We start from the raw sequence: 16476 nt of genomic DNA, 5'->3' as shown, positions 1-16476 counted from the left end.
TTTGTTTTTCATTAAAAACAAAACAAAACAAAACAAAACCTATCTATGGTCACTTTCTCAATTAGGTCTTCCTTAGATATGGAGATACAGATAAAAAGGAGAAAAAACAAAAAATTCTGAAGACCTTAATTTTCTCACTGGTTATCACAATTAAGGTAAAATCTGGTTTTCCAAATTACAACTAAAATACAAATACTTACTCCTATTGTTAAAGAATTAATTGTCTGAAATACTCAGCATTGAACTAGTACCTGAAAATACTGAAGGTTTCCTAATTAGTAAATGAAAAACCATCCCTATCAATTTTTTTAAGATAAATAGTATGTTAGAACAGTTGTGACATAATCAGAGAACGTACTATGTGCTGCATAAGTGCATAAGACCTGTTTTTTTTCTGTTTACTATTTCTAATCCAGAAACTATTGTTGAGACAATTTTACTTGACCACCACCCATTACCTATTATGAAATGATTCAATACTCAATATCTACAACCACTTAATGTATAGTATTTAAGACTCACTACCTAGATGAATGTGCAAGAACATTAGATAAATCAGTATTTCTTTCATAACTACAATACCTGAAAATTAAAAGCCAAATTCTGAAAAACCTGCACTTTCCTTAAAAGCAAACACCAAAAGCAAAAAAAAAAAACAAACCATAAAAATGGCATCTGAAAAATAAATACTCTCGTGAAAATATGAATTCACATATGTTCACATAGGAAATAGTAATATATTACATTTCGAACATTTTCAAAAAGGCAGCACATTCTTCCGTGTGTTGCAATAGATGCTCCAGACCTGCAATCGTGCTGCAGTCATGAATAAACATATTCCTTTGAAGTTCTAAGTATGTGTGGCCATATCAAGGACATGAGACAGCATATCAGATTTGAAATGAATTTACATTACCTCCAACCTTAGGGCCACCTGCTGAACCAGGCTTCCTTGCACTGTTGACAGGATTTCCGGGTGTTTTAGGTGCAGGAACCTTGAAGGCTGAAGCAGCTGATGATGGCCTATTTCCATCCACTGATTCTTCATCATCGAAGCTTTTATCTGCACAAAGCATTAGAAAAATGTATTTTTAGAGAACTAATCTCTGTTCCAATTTTCACCAAGACTCAAAAATCAAATAATACAATGTATAAATCATTTTTTGTAAGATAAAAATAAAGCTTCTTTGAACAAGCATCTACATTATCAGTTAACACTACATAAAAATAACACTATAATTTAAAATTAGACTGCAGTATTATCTATTTCCTACCTATACATATTAAGTCAAAACATCAAACCAAATATATTAGCTCTAAGGCTAGTAAAAATATTTTTCATTTCTTGCTACTTCATAAGAGCATTTTCTGCCAGCTCCTCCCATAGTGCATCTTCCAGCACACACTGCCTTATTCCTTATGCCCAGATTCTGCAACTTACAATCACAGATCCGTTTGCAAATCAGTCGCCTCATTCCTCTGAAAGCTTTTAATACCCTCACCCTAGGATGCTCCCAATAGTTCACATGGCCAAACACAGTAGATTTGATACTAATCAAAGGTTCTATCAAAAATAGACAGAAACAACCACAGAACCACCACTGAGGTTTGTGCCGGCATTTTTCTTTCTCTTCCCTGCCCTAGGTGCTGTAACAGCCAATCAGCGACAAGGTGACATCATCTTATGGCAGCTACTGCCAGATGAAAGGTAAAAATTCTCCATGTATTTAAAAAATTTTCTATATAGCAGCAGTCCTTATTCTACACTAAAATTTCAAAGGCATTTAATACTAAAGGTTTATGAACCTAAATTTATTTTCTGTTATTTAATTCACATAAATAATTAGATAGAAAATATGGTTTCATGAAATATTCACTCTGCTGGGATGCTTATTATTGCATCAGTAAAACATGGAATATCACAGTGCTCATTACTGCACACAATTAACTCTGTAATCTTAAAACTTGCTGTTGATTTAGACCACAGAGACCAAACTGAACAAGTTGTCCTCATAAATGATTCTAAAATAAACAAAGCTCATTTTAAAATGTTTGTAATTCACACTGATATCATCTCCTTATATAAAATGAAAACAGCCTAACCTCCCACCCCCTAAAATCTCTCCCAAATCAAAGGATGCATGCATTTACTCATCTGAGAAAATGGTTTTCTCTAGGACCCTGCACAAACCAACCACGACAAACAAGATGGGCGAGGCAAAGAAGCAGCTTTATCACAGGCTTCAGATCAACATGCCACAATCTTTCTCCTTTCATTCTGCATCCCTTAACTTTTCAAATACCAAATCAAATGGAATAAAATCACCCCTACATGAGATTAAGTTCAACTATTAAATGAATTTTTAAGAAAATGTACCCACTAAGTGTTAAGTGCTTTTATCTATTAGAAAAAAAAGAATCAAATAGACCCCTTGATATAAAACCACATTCCATTTCAGCAAGTGTTTTTCTTAAATAGCATAAATTATAGGAAAAGGCATCTTTTAGTTAAATTTTTTTCTTTTAGCATACTACTAGTAAAGAGGCAATTTGGATCAATTAAAACCTATGTTCTATATAGACTACTCTGTTAAAAATACTAATACCATTTCAAATAAACTTTCTCCCACCATCATGTAAAAAAAAAGTATAGTAAAGAGACATGGAGTAGACACAAATCTACAGAGCTAGATACAGAAACAGAGTAGCCAAAAGTTCCCATGGAAACAAGTGTTATGTTGCTATACACATACAAGAACTGAAAAGAGTAAATGTCTCTACCATTACATAAAATTAACTCTTAACATCCTCAAACTACAGGGAAATTTTAACTTTTTAATCAAAGTAATGTAGGGAAAATCATAAGTATGCAGCTCAATGTGTTTTCAAAAACTGAGCATGCGTTACTGTAACCTGTTTCCAGACCAAAGATCAGCATCTTATAAATACCTTCGCTGACCTCTAACTAGTGTGAACATCTAACATCATAGCTGTTTTTACCCATTTTTCAACTTTATCTAAAATAAATCACATAACATGTGTTCTTATCTAGCTTCTTTTCACTCAATATAACATTTGGAAAATTCATTTTCATTATTACAGCTTACTGGTATATGAAAGCTCCACAATTTGTTAATATCCATTCCACTACTGATGGACATTTGAAGTGTTGCTGGTTTTAGATTATAAAATTGTCACCCTAAACGGCAAGCTAATGATTCAAAATCTGTAGCATTATTGTGGAAATAATATAGTAATTTATTTTAAATGTATTAAGTCAAAGATGTATATTGTGACTTTGAGATCAATGATAGTCAAAATGTATTCCCCAGACCAGCAACTGAGCATCATGTGGAAATTTGTTAGAAATGCAAGTTCTGTCCCCAACCATAATCTACTAAATCAGAAACTGGAGTTGGGGACCCAGCAATCTGTATAGTAGTTAAATTATCTTGCTAATGCACAACCAAGTTTAAGAGCCAATATGGCAGGAGCAGGCAACCTTATAGCCTATCTGCAACACTCACACCACTGTAGCACCACAGTGACACACAATAGGTAAATGAGTGTGTGTGGATGTGTAGCAATAACATTTTATGTGCAAAAGGGGAAGGTGACTGGATTTAGACTGTGAGCAAGCCTACCAACCCTAGCTAGGGTAACCACTAAAACAAGGTGAAATGTTTACACAGTAAAATTAATAAAAGAAAAAATATCGATCAACTGAAAATGAGTATAAAAGTGGATGAAGTAGAAGCGAAAGATAAAGGGGCAAAAATAAAAGTATATCATATAAACTATCTACCTTAATTATAAATTACTTAAATATCCCAAATAAAAGATTAACACTGCTTTCTTTAAAAGGTTGCTTACATTAGATATACTTTTCATATAAGATCACATAGAAGTTAAAAGTACAGGCCCTCCTTGGTGGTACCAAGGAGTTAAAGCACAGCTCTACGAAGATGTCTGCAGTCACTGCAGCATGAGTTCGATAACCTACCTGGGAGCTGACCCACATGGCATAGCAACCCTCTCCTGTCTTGCCCTATGCTCCCCTCAGCAGCATATTTCAGTCAATCTGTTTTCCTCTCTGTCTCTGGTGAATCCTCTCACCCACACATCTCTGTTCTGTACCCCAGTTCTTGCATGCATAAATAAATAAAATCTTAAAAAAGAACAATAAGTTAAAAAAAAAGTACCATGATAAAGAGACACTAAGGCAAACACCAACTAAAAGAAAGCTGTTGTAGCTATACTAATTTCAAACAAAGCAGCATAACTAGAAATATATTTTAATAATGATAAAGGGGTTAATCCAACAAGAAAAAAAACTAAAAATTTTTTTTGTGTTTTTTTTTTCTTTTAAAGATTTATTTGTGCATACAGAACTGGGGCATAGGTCAGAGGCTCAGGGGTGGTGAGAGGCTTCACCAGAGACAGAATGGGGAGCAGAACAGGCAGACCGATGCTGAGGGGAGCAGCGGGCGGGTCAGGAGAGGTCTGCCACGCCATGTGGTCAACTCCGGGGCAGGCGGGAATCGAACTCATGCGGAAATGGCCTAAGCTTCCCAGTGCCATGCTTCGACCCGCTGTGCCACAGTGGGAGGGCCCATGTGGTTTTTTTTTTTTTTAATGAATAATATAATAGTTTATTTTCACATAATTTTGTGCATTTTCCCATCTCAGTTGTAATCCCTTTGGGCTTCCCATCACCAAATCACCCGTGTGACTTCACCACAGTCCAGTGCATTTCCCTCCCCCCACTGTTTCTGATCCTATTCCCCACTCCCCCCCGCCCCCCCATAAAATGTGTCTCTGGTATATACCTGTTCATTATTGTTTATTTTTTCTCGCCTGGTCCATTATACTCCTGCTATGAGTAAAACCATCTGGTATTTTTACTTTTCTTTCTGGTTTATTTCACTAAGCATGATCTTTTCAAGCTCCATCCATGTTGCTGCAAAAGGCATGTTTTTTTTTTTGGTTGCTGAGTAATATTCCATTGTGTATATGTATCGCATCTTTTAAATCCAATGCATCCATTTGGGGCATTTGGGCTATTTCCATGTCTTTCCAATTGTAAATAAAGCAGCAATAAGCATGGGGGTGCAGGTGTCATTTGGGTAGATACCTAGGAGTGGGATTGCTGGGTCATATGGAAGCTCCATGTTTAGCAGTTTGAGGAACCTCCAAACAGTTTTCCATAGTGGTTGTACTAGTTTGCATTCCCACCAGCAATGCAGGAGAGTTCCGTTTTCTATATATCCTTGCCAACATTTGTTGTTGCTAGTTCAAAAACCTAAATGTTTATGTACCCAGTAATACAGGTTCAAATATATAAAGCAAAAACTGAAAACTAAGTAAATCTAAAAATACAGGGAGGAAATAAATCTTAACTCACTTCCAGTAAGATTATATCCTTTTTGACAACTTAAAAGTTATAACATTAATACGTCATCATAAATCCCAAACTAAAAAATGTTTTGTAATTTATATAGGAGTCATAAATATTGTAGGCTTAAAAGTATTTTCCTAATAACTATAAAGTATCAAAACAAATCAGTTATATTTCTTAATAGCATCTATGTCTTCCTGAAATAATACTCTTATTAGTAAACTAGAAGCTAGACTAAAAGTAGGCAGGAACTTTGATAACCCTATTACCTAAAGCAACCCCTGGTTGCTAGCTCCTCACCCTGCACCTTACTTTTACCCCACTGAAGTTTATTCTCAGCATAATGTCCTGAGTTTAACAAAGTCACATCACTGCTCAAAATTCTTTTATGACTACTACTTGTTCTTCATCTTTCTTTCCAATATGGCCCCACCAGTCTCTTTGCTATGACTTATATCAGCGTTTCACACTTGCTTTCCTTTGCCTAGAATGTTCGTTTCTTCCATAGCCACACTATTTACATGCCTCTTTTAGGTTTTCCTTCATGTGATCACTCTCTATTTGGACTTCCCTAGCTACTACACTTACTAATATTTCAAATCCTGACACTACTAATCTACCTTACCTCCCCTGCTTTATTTTTCTCCCTAGCTCTTACTATCAATATATGTTATTTATTTTGTTATCTGACACCACCCATTAAAATATATTATTTAACAGAATGAGAACTTTGGTCTACTCTGTCCTCTGCTAGGATGACACACAACATAGTATGGGGAATTTTTGGCCTTCAGTAAATGCATTACGAGGTTATTTGAAATAAAATCTCAAAGGTAAACAACTATATATATAAAAGTTATGGATGAAATAGTTCTTAAAAATGATATCTCAAAGTAAACAACCCCATCAAAGAATGGGCAGAAGAGCTAAAAAGGCACTTGTCCAAAGAAGAAATGCAGATTGGCAACAAACATATGAAAAAATGTTCAGTACCACTTGTAATAAGGGAGACACAAATTAAAACCACAATGAGATACCACCTTACACCAGTGAGAATGGCTCATTTTCAAACAACTAGCAACAACAAATGTTGGCAAGGATGTGGAGAAAAAGGAACTCTCCTGCACTGCTGGTGGAAATGCAAACTAGTACAACTACTACGGAAAACTGTTTAGAGGTTTCTCAAACTGCTAAACATGGGGCTTCCATATGATCCAGCAATCCCACTCCTAGGTAACTGCCAAAAAACACAAAAACACTGATTCAAAAATGATACTTGCATCCCCATGCTTATTGATACTTAATTTACAATTGGAACGACATGGAAATAGCCCAAATACCCAAAAGTGGATGACAGGATTAAAAAGATGCTGTACATATACACAATGGAATATTACTCAGCAATCAAAAATATAAATAAACACATGCCTTTTGCAGCAACATGGATGGAGCTGGAAAAGATCATGCTTAGTGAAATAAGCCAGAAAAAAAGGAAAAATACCAGATGGTTTCACTCATAGCAGGAGTATAATGGACCAGGCGAGAAAATAATGAACAGCTATATACCAGAGACATTGTATGGGGGTGGAGTGGAGAATGGGATCAAAAACTATTGGAGGAGGGAAATGCACTGGACTATGGTGATTGCACATGGGTGATTTGGTAATGGGAAGCCCACGGGCATTACAACTGAGATGGAAAATTGCACAAAATGATGTAAAAATAAACATTATTTTTAAAAAATGATATCTCACAAAATAATTTTTTTTAAAGTCAAGGATAAAATCAGTACATTTGACTTCTAATGTTCTAAATGTCTTGTGGGGCAAAAAGAACGAATTTTATTTATTTATTTATTTGGTTACTTATTTATTTAATTTTTTAAGAACAGAATTTAAAATCCATGTAAGATGCTGAATCTAACAGGAGACCATTCCCACCACAAACTGGTATACCAACTGACTATATTCTCCAAATTAAAGTGAACTGGAAGTAACCCCCTTACCTTCTATAATATTTTATTCTTTCAAATTTTTCTCAAAACAGAGCAATAAAGAAGTAAATCAGAGTAGTTCATGAAGGTCAACTGCTCAGGCAGTCAAGACATTCGTGGCCTTAAGTGCAATAAGCACACTGGTAGCACTGCCAAGCAAGAGCCAAAGCAAATGCAAAATTTTCTTGGGAGAAAGTTCCTGGCTTCACATTTGCACAAATAATTTTCCAAAGGTTATTTGACAAGATAAGAAACAAGACACAATGAACAAGAATAAATAGAAATAAGCAGATAGTAGTAATAGAGCCACTTCAGATTCTAGAATTATCAAGTACAGACCATCAAATACCTATACTTGGAAGATTTATTAGACAAGCATGAAAACAGCTTCAGGAATCAGAAAATTATTGTAAATAAAAACAGGTTTCATAAAACAACCAAATAGAATTTCCAGATATAAAAATACAAAACTAAAATTTCAAGTCTGTGGACAGGCACAATGGCTGATTAGAAGCAGCTCAAGAAGTCACAAACGAACTGGATAATAAATAAGGAGGGAAAGCAACACCGAGGCCACATATGTACTGAAAAAAATAAAAGGGAGCTAACTACAGAAAGCAACCTATAAATTATGACTAACTACAAGTTGATTATTACTATAATCATATTCATTCTCTTTTTTTCTTTTTTCCTTGAAAGGAAGGATATATTAAAATGGTTAGCTAAATTTTCCACTTCAATTTTATGACAGTATATGTATGAGGAAACTTGAAGTCTCTACTTCTGATTCATACAAAATATGAAGAACTGTTCCTCCTTACATGGTATACAAAGAACAAGCTAAGACTTTACAGCTTTACATGTTTCATAGAAAAAAAATTTTTGTAGGGATTTTCTTCAGTGAGCCAACTAGTTCAAAAAGGAACTAAAGCACCATGGATTTTCATGCACAAAATATAGTTTCATATTAAGTATTTTCTTATATCAAAGTTCCTCTTTTTACTTGAAGCTCTCTTCCCCCTTTTTCTAATTAAAATAATGACCACAGGACTTCTAAATTTGCATGTCAAGCAATAACCATAATATTATTTAACAAATAAATTAGCAATTAAGATTAGGAAAAAATAATATCTATAAACTACCTTATCACAGGTGTCCCTGAAAACTTCAACAAATTTCAGCTGTCTGAACTCGCCACTCAGCTCTTATAGTAGTTTGCTCGTCTTGGGTCTCCTCTGACCTCACATTTCCCTCTAACTCACTGTCTTCCTCTTATTCAACTACTAAATGCTGAACATCCTCCTTCTCTCCAGCCTACATATTTTCTAAATGGCTCCACCTATTCTCAGTAGTTTTACATTTCTATATACTGACAACACTCAAGATAATTCTTAGCTTATCTCTAAGGCCATCTTTGACCTATATATTCAAATGCCTTCTAGGCATCTCCCTCAAACAGCTCAAAAGCATCTCTAATTTGACACAGCAATCTAGGGTCTTCACCCATCCCAGTAAATGACATCACCATTTATCTGTTCAGTTGCTCAAGATCACCCCACAGAAGCCTCATCCAGCAGGGTCTTCTCTCCATGTGTGACTGCTCTCTCCTCCAGCTGTTCTTCTTGCATGGAATGTTGTTTGTTTTATTTTTTGAAGATTTACTTTATTTATGCATGCAGAACTGGGGTAGAGGCCAGAGGTACAGGGGCGGAGAGAATCTTCACTAGAGACAGAGTGGAGAACAGAACAGGCAGATCAACGAAGTATACTGCTGAAGGGAGCAGCTGGCGGGTCAGGAGAGGTCTGCCACGCCACGTGGATCACCTCCCGACCAGGGATAGAACTTGCACTGAGGCAGCTGTGGCTAGCTTGCAGTGCTGCATCCTAACCCACTGCGCCACCACCACCGGGAGGACCAGAACACTAAGTTTTATCTCAGATCCACCTATTTTTCACTTCCCTCTGTTACAAAGCCTAATCTAAGACTAGACCAGTATTATCTCTGCCCATACTGCTAAAATCACAAAATATACAATGTGATCCTCTAAAAGTAATTTGGACTGAGGACTAACCAAACTGTTAAGTGAAAAGCTGATTTAAAGGATGCACTGGACTGATAACACTTGAGTCTCCTGTTCAATATTAACTATCACAAAGACAAATGGGCATTGTATGACGTCAGTCAAAAAGATATAATATCATTTATAAAAATTTGTTTCAAACCCACTCAAGAAACAAATTTTAAAAATGTGACTTGATCAAATCATTAGGAGAATTTTCAATTTTCAGGAAGCACAGGAAATATAAAACATGAAAAAATATAACTATAACTCGTGGTGATATAATTACCAAAATCTGGTATGTGGGAAAACTTTACCTGAAAGATATTTTTTTCCCTCCACAAATAAATGGTGAAAGGAAAAAGAAAGTTGCTATAGATATATTGGATCTTAAGGGGAATACCAATTATTCACAATGGGAAATCTTGTTTGAATCCCATCCAAACTGTAAAAAGATACTCTTTAAATTTAAGGAAGTATGAACACTGAAAACTCAATACTAAGGGTTTTTTTTTTTTTTTATAAAAATGGCACCGTAATCATCTTCTAAAAAGACACATTAGTCTATATATGTGCATGAGTTCATTTACACACATGAATATATACACATACTAAACTTAAGCAAAATAGCAGTTCTAGGGGAAGACAGGGATACAGATGAAAAAAGTTAGATTATATTGATAATTTCATGAAGCTGGATGGTTATAAAGGTTATAATATTCTCTATTTGGTGATATGTGTGAAATTTTTCCTTAAAAAATTATAATTTGAGTCACCTGAATTTCTTGATTAAAACCCTGCAATGGAACTTCAATAAAATGATAAGCAAAATCATACAGAGCAAAGAAAACAAAGTAGAAAAGAGAATAGGTGAATCAGTATCTGAAAATACAGCAAAAAAATGTTTATCATACAAATAAAAAGGGTAATGACTTCTAAAGTATAGCATGACAAAGCTACAGCTTAGACTTCTCAGAAGCCAGCAACAAATAGAAAGTCTTGATGAACCTTATGAAGTTACAGACAAGTGACAATTGTAAGCAGCAAGTACAGAAATAATTAGCAAGAAGCAACTAAAACTCTAAGGAACAATTTCTTCAGTTAACTCTTCCCAACTCCAACTCCGAGAGTTCAATATCTTACATACACATGTGCACACATGTGCATAAACATCCAATTCTATTGAATGGAGCAACCAGAAAAGGAAAAAGAAAATTCTTAGAACTGTTTAAATTTGTTTGCCAAAATTAAAATTTAATAGAAGGGTTAGATGAGAAAGTTGAAGAAATCTCTCAGAATACAAAGTACCAGAGGAAGAAGTAAAACTTGAGAAGATGAAACATGAAAGACACAGTAAATCAATCAGCCCATGAGGTTTAACATCTACGGATAATAATTCCATAAGAAGACACTAAGGTTAATGAAAAGAGAAATATGCCAAAAAAAAAAAAGGTAATTAAACAAGAAAGCAAACAAAATTTCCTAGAGCTAAAGAAAACCATAGCCTTCCGAAGCAAAAGTAATTAAATAGTAAACATTAAAAATGTCTTCAGTTTAAACTAAAACACAAATTTTCAATAAAATGATTAGAAACTGAAAATCAAATGCTTTAAATAAAGCAATGGCCAAATTTCAATAGTCACATGAAGGTGCTACATTCTGAGCATCACAGTTGCTCTTAGTTAACTATTTTAGTTTTTGAAAAAGTCCATTCTGTACAAAAATTAAGTGAAGCCAAGAAATTTGATAAAGACTCTTAAAATTTCTAAGTAGGTACACTAAGGCATTAGTTATAAACGTATTTGAAGACGTTTACCTTTTTCTTTAAAGGAGCCCTTTAAAAATTCAATACTGGGCCCTCCCTGGTGGCGCAGCGGGTTAAAGCACAGCACTAAGAAGCAAAAGCCACTTGCGCATGAGTTCGATCCCCTCCTGCCCGGGAGGTGACCACATGGTGGAGGTGACCACATGGCGTGGCAGACCTCTCCTGACCCGCCCACTGCTCCCCTCAGCAGTTACTTCCTCTATCAGCCTGTTCTGCTCCCCACTCTGTCTCTGGTGAAGACTCTCGCTGCCCCTGAGCCTCTGACCTGTACCCCACTTTTGTATGTGCAAAATAAATAAATCTTTAAAAAAAAAATTCAATACCTTCAATAGTTCAATAAAGTTCAACCATTCAAGCCATTATTTGATATTAAAAAATTAAACAGCAAGATAGTTCATAATCACCATAACACTGAAATAAATAATAAGTGAGGTTCACAGTAAGGTTTATTTAGAATCTTACAAAAGCTAGCCATTTCAGGTAGTTAAATTTTCAGAACTGAAGGTTGATTACAACACATCAAGAACAGGAAAGATAACACTCTACCTATACAAAGAAAAGATGTAACCCTTTTCTTGAAGTTTCAGGTTCATTAGCAACATTATTGGCAAGGATATGTCTATACTGGTGTCTAACACTAAATCCACAAGGGTTTGTTTCAAGGAGGCTAAAATTATCAATTTTAGTACCCACAGCATACTCCCTATCCTGCTGCTGAATGTCTAATATTTTGTCCCTTATAACATACTTTTCCTTTATTGCTCCTAAAAGTTTAGCCTTTTTGCCAGTAAGTTAAAAAGCTACTTTCATTCAGTGATCTACTTTATTCAATGCTAGTGCATCACATAGGACATTTTAGATTCTGGTAGAGGAGAAATTTATTCAGCATTTATTTCTTATTAGTGTTCCCTATCCCCAAACTAGCTACCTATAAGTTTGGAGCAGCTCCAGACTATTTACTGCCAGAAAGTCATTATATAATCATTTGTGTGTGTGTGTGTGTGTGTGTGTGTGTGTGTGTGTGTGTGTATTTGAAAAGATTTATGTTTGGAATAGACTATGCTGAAATGCTTAAAGCTTAGAAAGTCATTGTAACAAAACCTTATGTCTTTCCAGCCACTGTGCAGCATAGCAACAAAAGGCCAAATTCCTCTTAAGTGCTGTTGAGGCAGATTGCAAAGCTCAGAGTCACATAATAATCCTACTGGTTTTTTAACTCTATCTGGTTTGAATGCCTTGAGCTACTTCACAATCATCTAATTGATTGGATTTTATACTCTTGGTAAGAATAAAGAAAACTAAACAAAAAGACACCTTCAAGCCTCTCAAACTCTTTATAATCATTATAGGCCTTATTACAAGTTCAAGTTTGCCAACAAGTAAAACTAATGAAATTTTTCAAATGGTCTTGAAGTTAAGCTTATATAACAAATATATACAAGGCCAGAAAAGATAATAAGCAAGTATAAATACACAATAAAAAGTCACAAATACCACAAAGTTGGTTAAGGATGCCAGAGAGCAATCCTCAGAAAAGGAAATACAAACAACCAAACTTACGAAGATGATCGATCTTATTAGAAAAGCAGAGGTGTTTTTTAAAGGGTGTGCTATTTCATCCACCTGATAAGTCATTTTTTTAAAGATTACAACAAGACTGAAAATTAAGCAGAACTCTTGTAGGAAGGCAAGTCGTAAGGCCTCTTTAGAAGAAAACTAACATAAATGAATAAAAAATTTTGATCCAGACATTCCAATTTTAGGCTATTTTAAGAAATATATGTGTGTATACATACACATGATTTGCAAAAAGTGTTTATTCCAGATTTAGAAAAATTATAAATGACCAAGTCATAAAATTCCATAAGAGAAGAAATAGTATAATACAATCCTACTGTGGAATACTATGCAACAGTTCAGTCAAATGAGGCAGTCACACATAATGACACTTAAAAGTAAAATCCTTGGGCCCTCCCTGGTAGCACAGTAAGTTAAAGCACTAAGAAGCTAAAGCAACTTCAGCATGAGTTCAATCCCCGCCCCGGAGGTGACCCACATGGCACAGCAGACCTCTCCTGACCCACTCACTGCTCCCCTGTGCAGTGAACTTCATCAGTCAGCCTGTTCTGCTCCCCACTCTGTCTCTGTTGAATCCTCTCACCACCCCTGCACCTCTGGCCTGTACCCCAGTTCTTAAAAAAAAAGTAAAATCCTTAAACCATGCTGAGTTGACATAGTAAATGGCAAAAATACCTTTAGAAAGATAATCATTTTTGTAAACACAGCCAAGACAAAAGTCATGTGACACAAAATACGCTATTAATTTTTATACACAGTTAATTGGTATGAAAAGATAAAATCTACACTACTAAGTGTTCATCTCTGTTTATAGTTAGGCTCAGGGCTTGGAGGTAGCTGAGAGACAATTTTTGCTTTATCTGTAGTTTTGAATTTTGAAAAGCAGAAGATACTGGTGTATTAAGTCTGCAATTAAAAATAAAAGAACATAGTTTATGAATAAATAGTGTAACCCATATATTCACAAAACTCTGTCTGGTGTACTGTATGTAAGAGACCAATACAGAGGAGCATATATAAAAATGTTGAGAATTATAAATCCCAAGATAACCTGTTATGATAACATACACAAATGGACCTTTATTGTTTAGAATTTTTACTTAATAAATGTGTATTATTTTATTAATAAAAATCCAATGAAAATATTTATATTTTAAACGAGAATGAGCAGGCAATTTACCTTCTGAGATTTATAAGAGGAATTTTTAAAATCAATACATTGCTAAACAGTCTGAATGTATTTATTACTCAAAAAGGACAAAAAAACAAAATAGTGCACATTGTACACTGACAGCCATTGAACCTAAAGTGTTTTAATAGAGAAAATCTGATTATGATTCAAACCAAATACAATGCTTAAAGTTGACTGCATGCTAAGGTTAAAGAAAGAAATTTGGCAATGCCTTTAAGTATATGACAATTTTATTGATTTGATAACTCTGGCTTCTGCCTTAAAAATTACCAATAATTTTATTATTTATTTCTATAAAGGAATATATACAAGTTAAATAAATTTTTGGAATAAATGAAACAAGATGCAAAACCAAATTTGCTATTATATTTTTGTTAACATGTACAAAATAATTTGACTGCTTACCAATAACATTATTTTGGTCCATTTGCATCCTATTCATCATTGTCCCAAGGGAACAAACTCCTTAGAGAAAATTCATTATGGAGTCTAAGGAAGGCTGAAACTGTTAAGAGATAAAACTCTCAAATACAAATCAGTCTTGCTTAAGAACCCAGTGGAAAAACACACAGAACATTTTTGAAGAAGTCAAAATTCTTCATATACATCTTTGGTGGTGATGTGATTACAAAGTACAACTACAAGCATACTAACAAAAGAATTTATTTTAAAAACACACAAGTACTAAGTGTTAGTGAAGGGCACTATCAAACACACTTGAGGTTCTAGATAGGTTCTGGTTTACTCTCTGTGTCTAAATTTGGGGTTTATAATCTCAACAAGACTTGGTTTCCTAGTCTGTGGAATGGAAATACAAAATAGTCTTTATACTTAACAGAGTTACATGTACCCAAGGAGTTAATGTTTACCTATACACTAAACTGCTTTGGAAAACTATAAACCACTACAGAAATATAGGCTTTTAAAATCATTCTTATTTACAATAAAACAATTAAATAAAATTATTTAGTCAAACTATACCCTGTGTAGAATTTACAAAAGACTATTTTCTGGAAAACTACTTACTAGGGATACTGACAAACCACAAGCATATTAATTAAAACAGTGTCCATGGCAAGCCATTTTGCTTCCTTACTTTATTGCCAGAGAATTGTACTTGTCAAATCAACAAGAAAGATGTCAAGCTAGGGAACCAAATCTTGCTGCCTAAATCTGACATTTTTCCAAAGGCTGTGTTATATCTCCAAAGCTTTTGCATGTATTGCATGTTTCTTCTAATATCCCTTCATATCCCTCACCAAAGACTGGGGACTTGCTAGGGTTGCAAGGTAAATTGTCACCTTCTATTTGCCAGATCCCATACAAACATATCAAGTAGAAAAAGATACCAAATGACAAGTAAGGACACACGTGCATACATGCACACATGCATGTACATAAATATACACAAAGTGCCCTGCCCTTCATCCTTCAGAAAGAAATAGATTTCTTACACAGCAAACGGTCGTCACTTTAAAAGGAAGTGTGTAACACAAGCAAAAGAAGAAAAATAAATCTTACTCACCATCTCCCATAGCCATTCAGATGGTCCAGGGAGCTCTCTCAAACCAAGAGGTCAAACAGCAGAGCAAATAAAAGCAGCCCGGAGCCTGCGCCACTGGCCTCGGCCCGCAGCCTGCAGACACCGGGAGCACTGTGTGACCCAGGCCGCGCTGCAGCTCTGCACCGCAATAGCCAACAGCTGCTACTCCATTTCAAAATAAAAGTCTGGGGTCTTGCTGGAAACCCTCGTTTATTTGGCAGAGTCTAACAGAGCTTGGACAAGATCATTCTTTAACTGTGTATTTGCGGCTAAATACAGGTTGTGATGTTTCTCCTTGTACTTGCTGCCTGAAATTTAATGGAAGAAAAGCTCTAGGAGCCAATAAATGCCATCCCACTGGGGGACTTTTAATGCAATCATCAAAACACAAGGCATGTGTTCAGCAATCATTTTCTGCTTCCCTAAAGATATCCATGTAATCAGTAGCAATCACATGATCTGATGGATTAACTGGTTTGCGCCTTTTTAAAAAGGTTTCCATCCTTTTATTGTTACCTTTTAAATTTTACACAGAAGATTTCTAGAAGTGCACAAACAGGAATAGCCCAGTTTCCATGATTAACTATGCTCATTATGCAGGAAGCATTTCTGGCTGCCGTAAACAAATCACGTCAAAGACAGCCCATCAAAGACTGCTCTGTGTGCGGACAGCGGGGCCACACGGAACAAAGCTGCTTCTGGTGGAGACAGAACCTACCCAGTGCGCAGCTGCAGGAACGCGCAACCTCCATCCAAGCTACACAACCATCAGCACGTTGAAAGCTCAAAGAAGGCCCTTCGGTCACAAACAGATAACGTTTCAAAATCAACCTAAGAAAAGAGTTGCTTTCCACCATGGGTATGTCATAAACATTAAAAAAAAAAAA

General features: G+C 35.3%; 1 protein-coding gene across 13 annotated transcripts in view; it reads right to left on the bottom strand.

The window, feature by feature from the left end:
* CLASP2 (cytoplasmic linker associated protein 2) overlaps positions 1 to 16476 on the bottom strand; it is a 140937-nt gene that overhangs the window by 92128 nt on the left and 32333 nt on the right. For 7 of the 13 annotated variants that reach the window (XM_012720279.1, XM_004676334.2, XM_012720282.1 and 4 more), the window contains exon 8: positions 917 to 1063. In XM_012720279.1, coding sequence (XP_012575733.1) covers positions 917 to 1063 — 147 coding nt within the window. Of the gene's footprint in view, positions 1 to 916; positions 1064 to 1441; positions 1637 to 14451; positions 14507 to 15571; positions 16174 to 16476 lie in introns of those variants that run through there. The other 6 variants (XM_012720287.1, XM_004676336.2, XM_004676335.2 and 3 more) reach the window with 4 other exon arrangements.

The sequence above is a fragment of the Condylura cristata genome, unplaced genomic scaffold, assembly GCF_000260355.1.
Source record: "Condylura cristata isolate star-nosed mole 26May11 unplaced genomic scaffold, ConCri1.0 scaffold00004, whole genome shotgun sequence".
NCBI lineage: Eukaryota > Metazoa > Chordata > Mammalia > Eulipotyphla > Talpidae > Condylura > Condylura cristata.
This window is presented reverse-complemented; position numbering and strand designations above follow the sequence as displayed.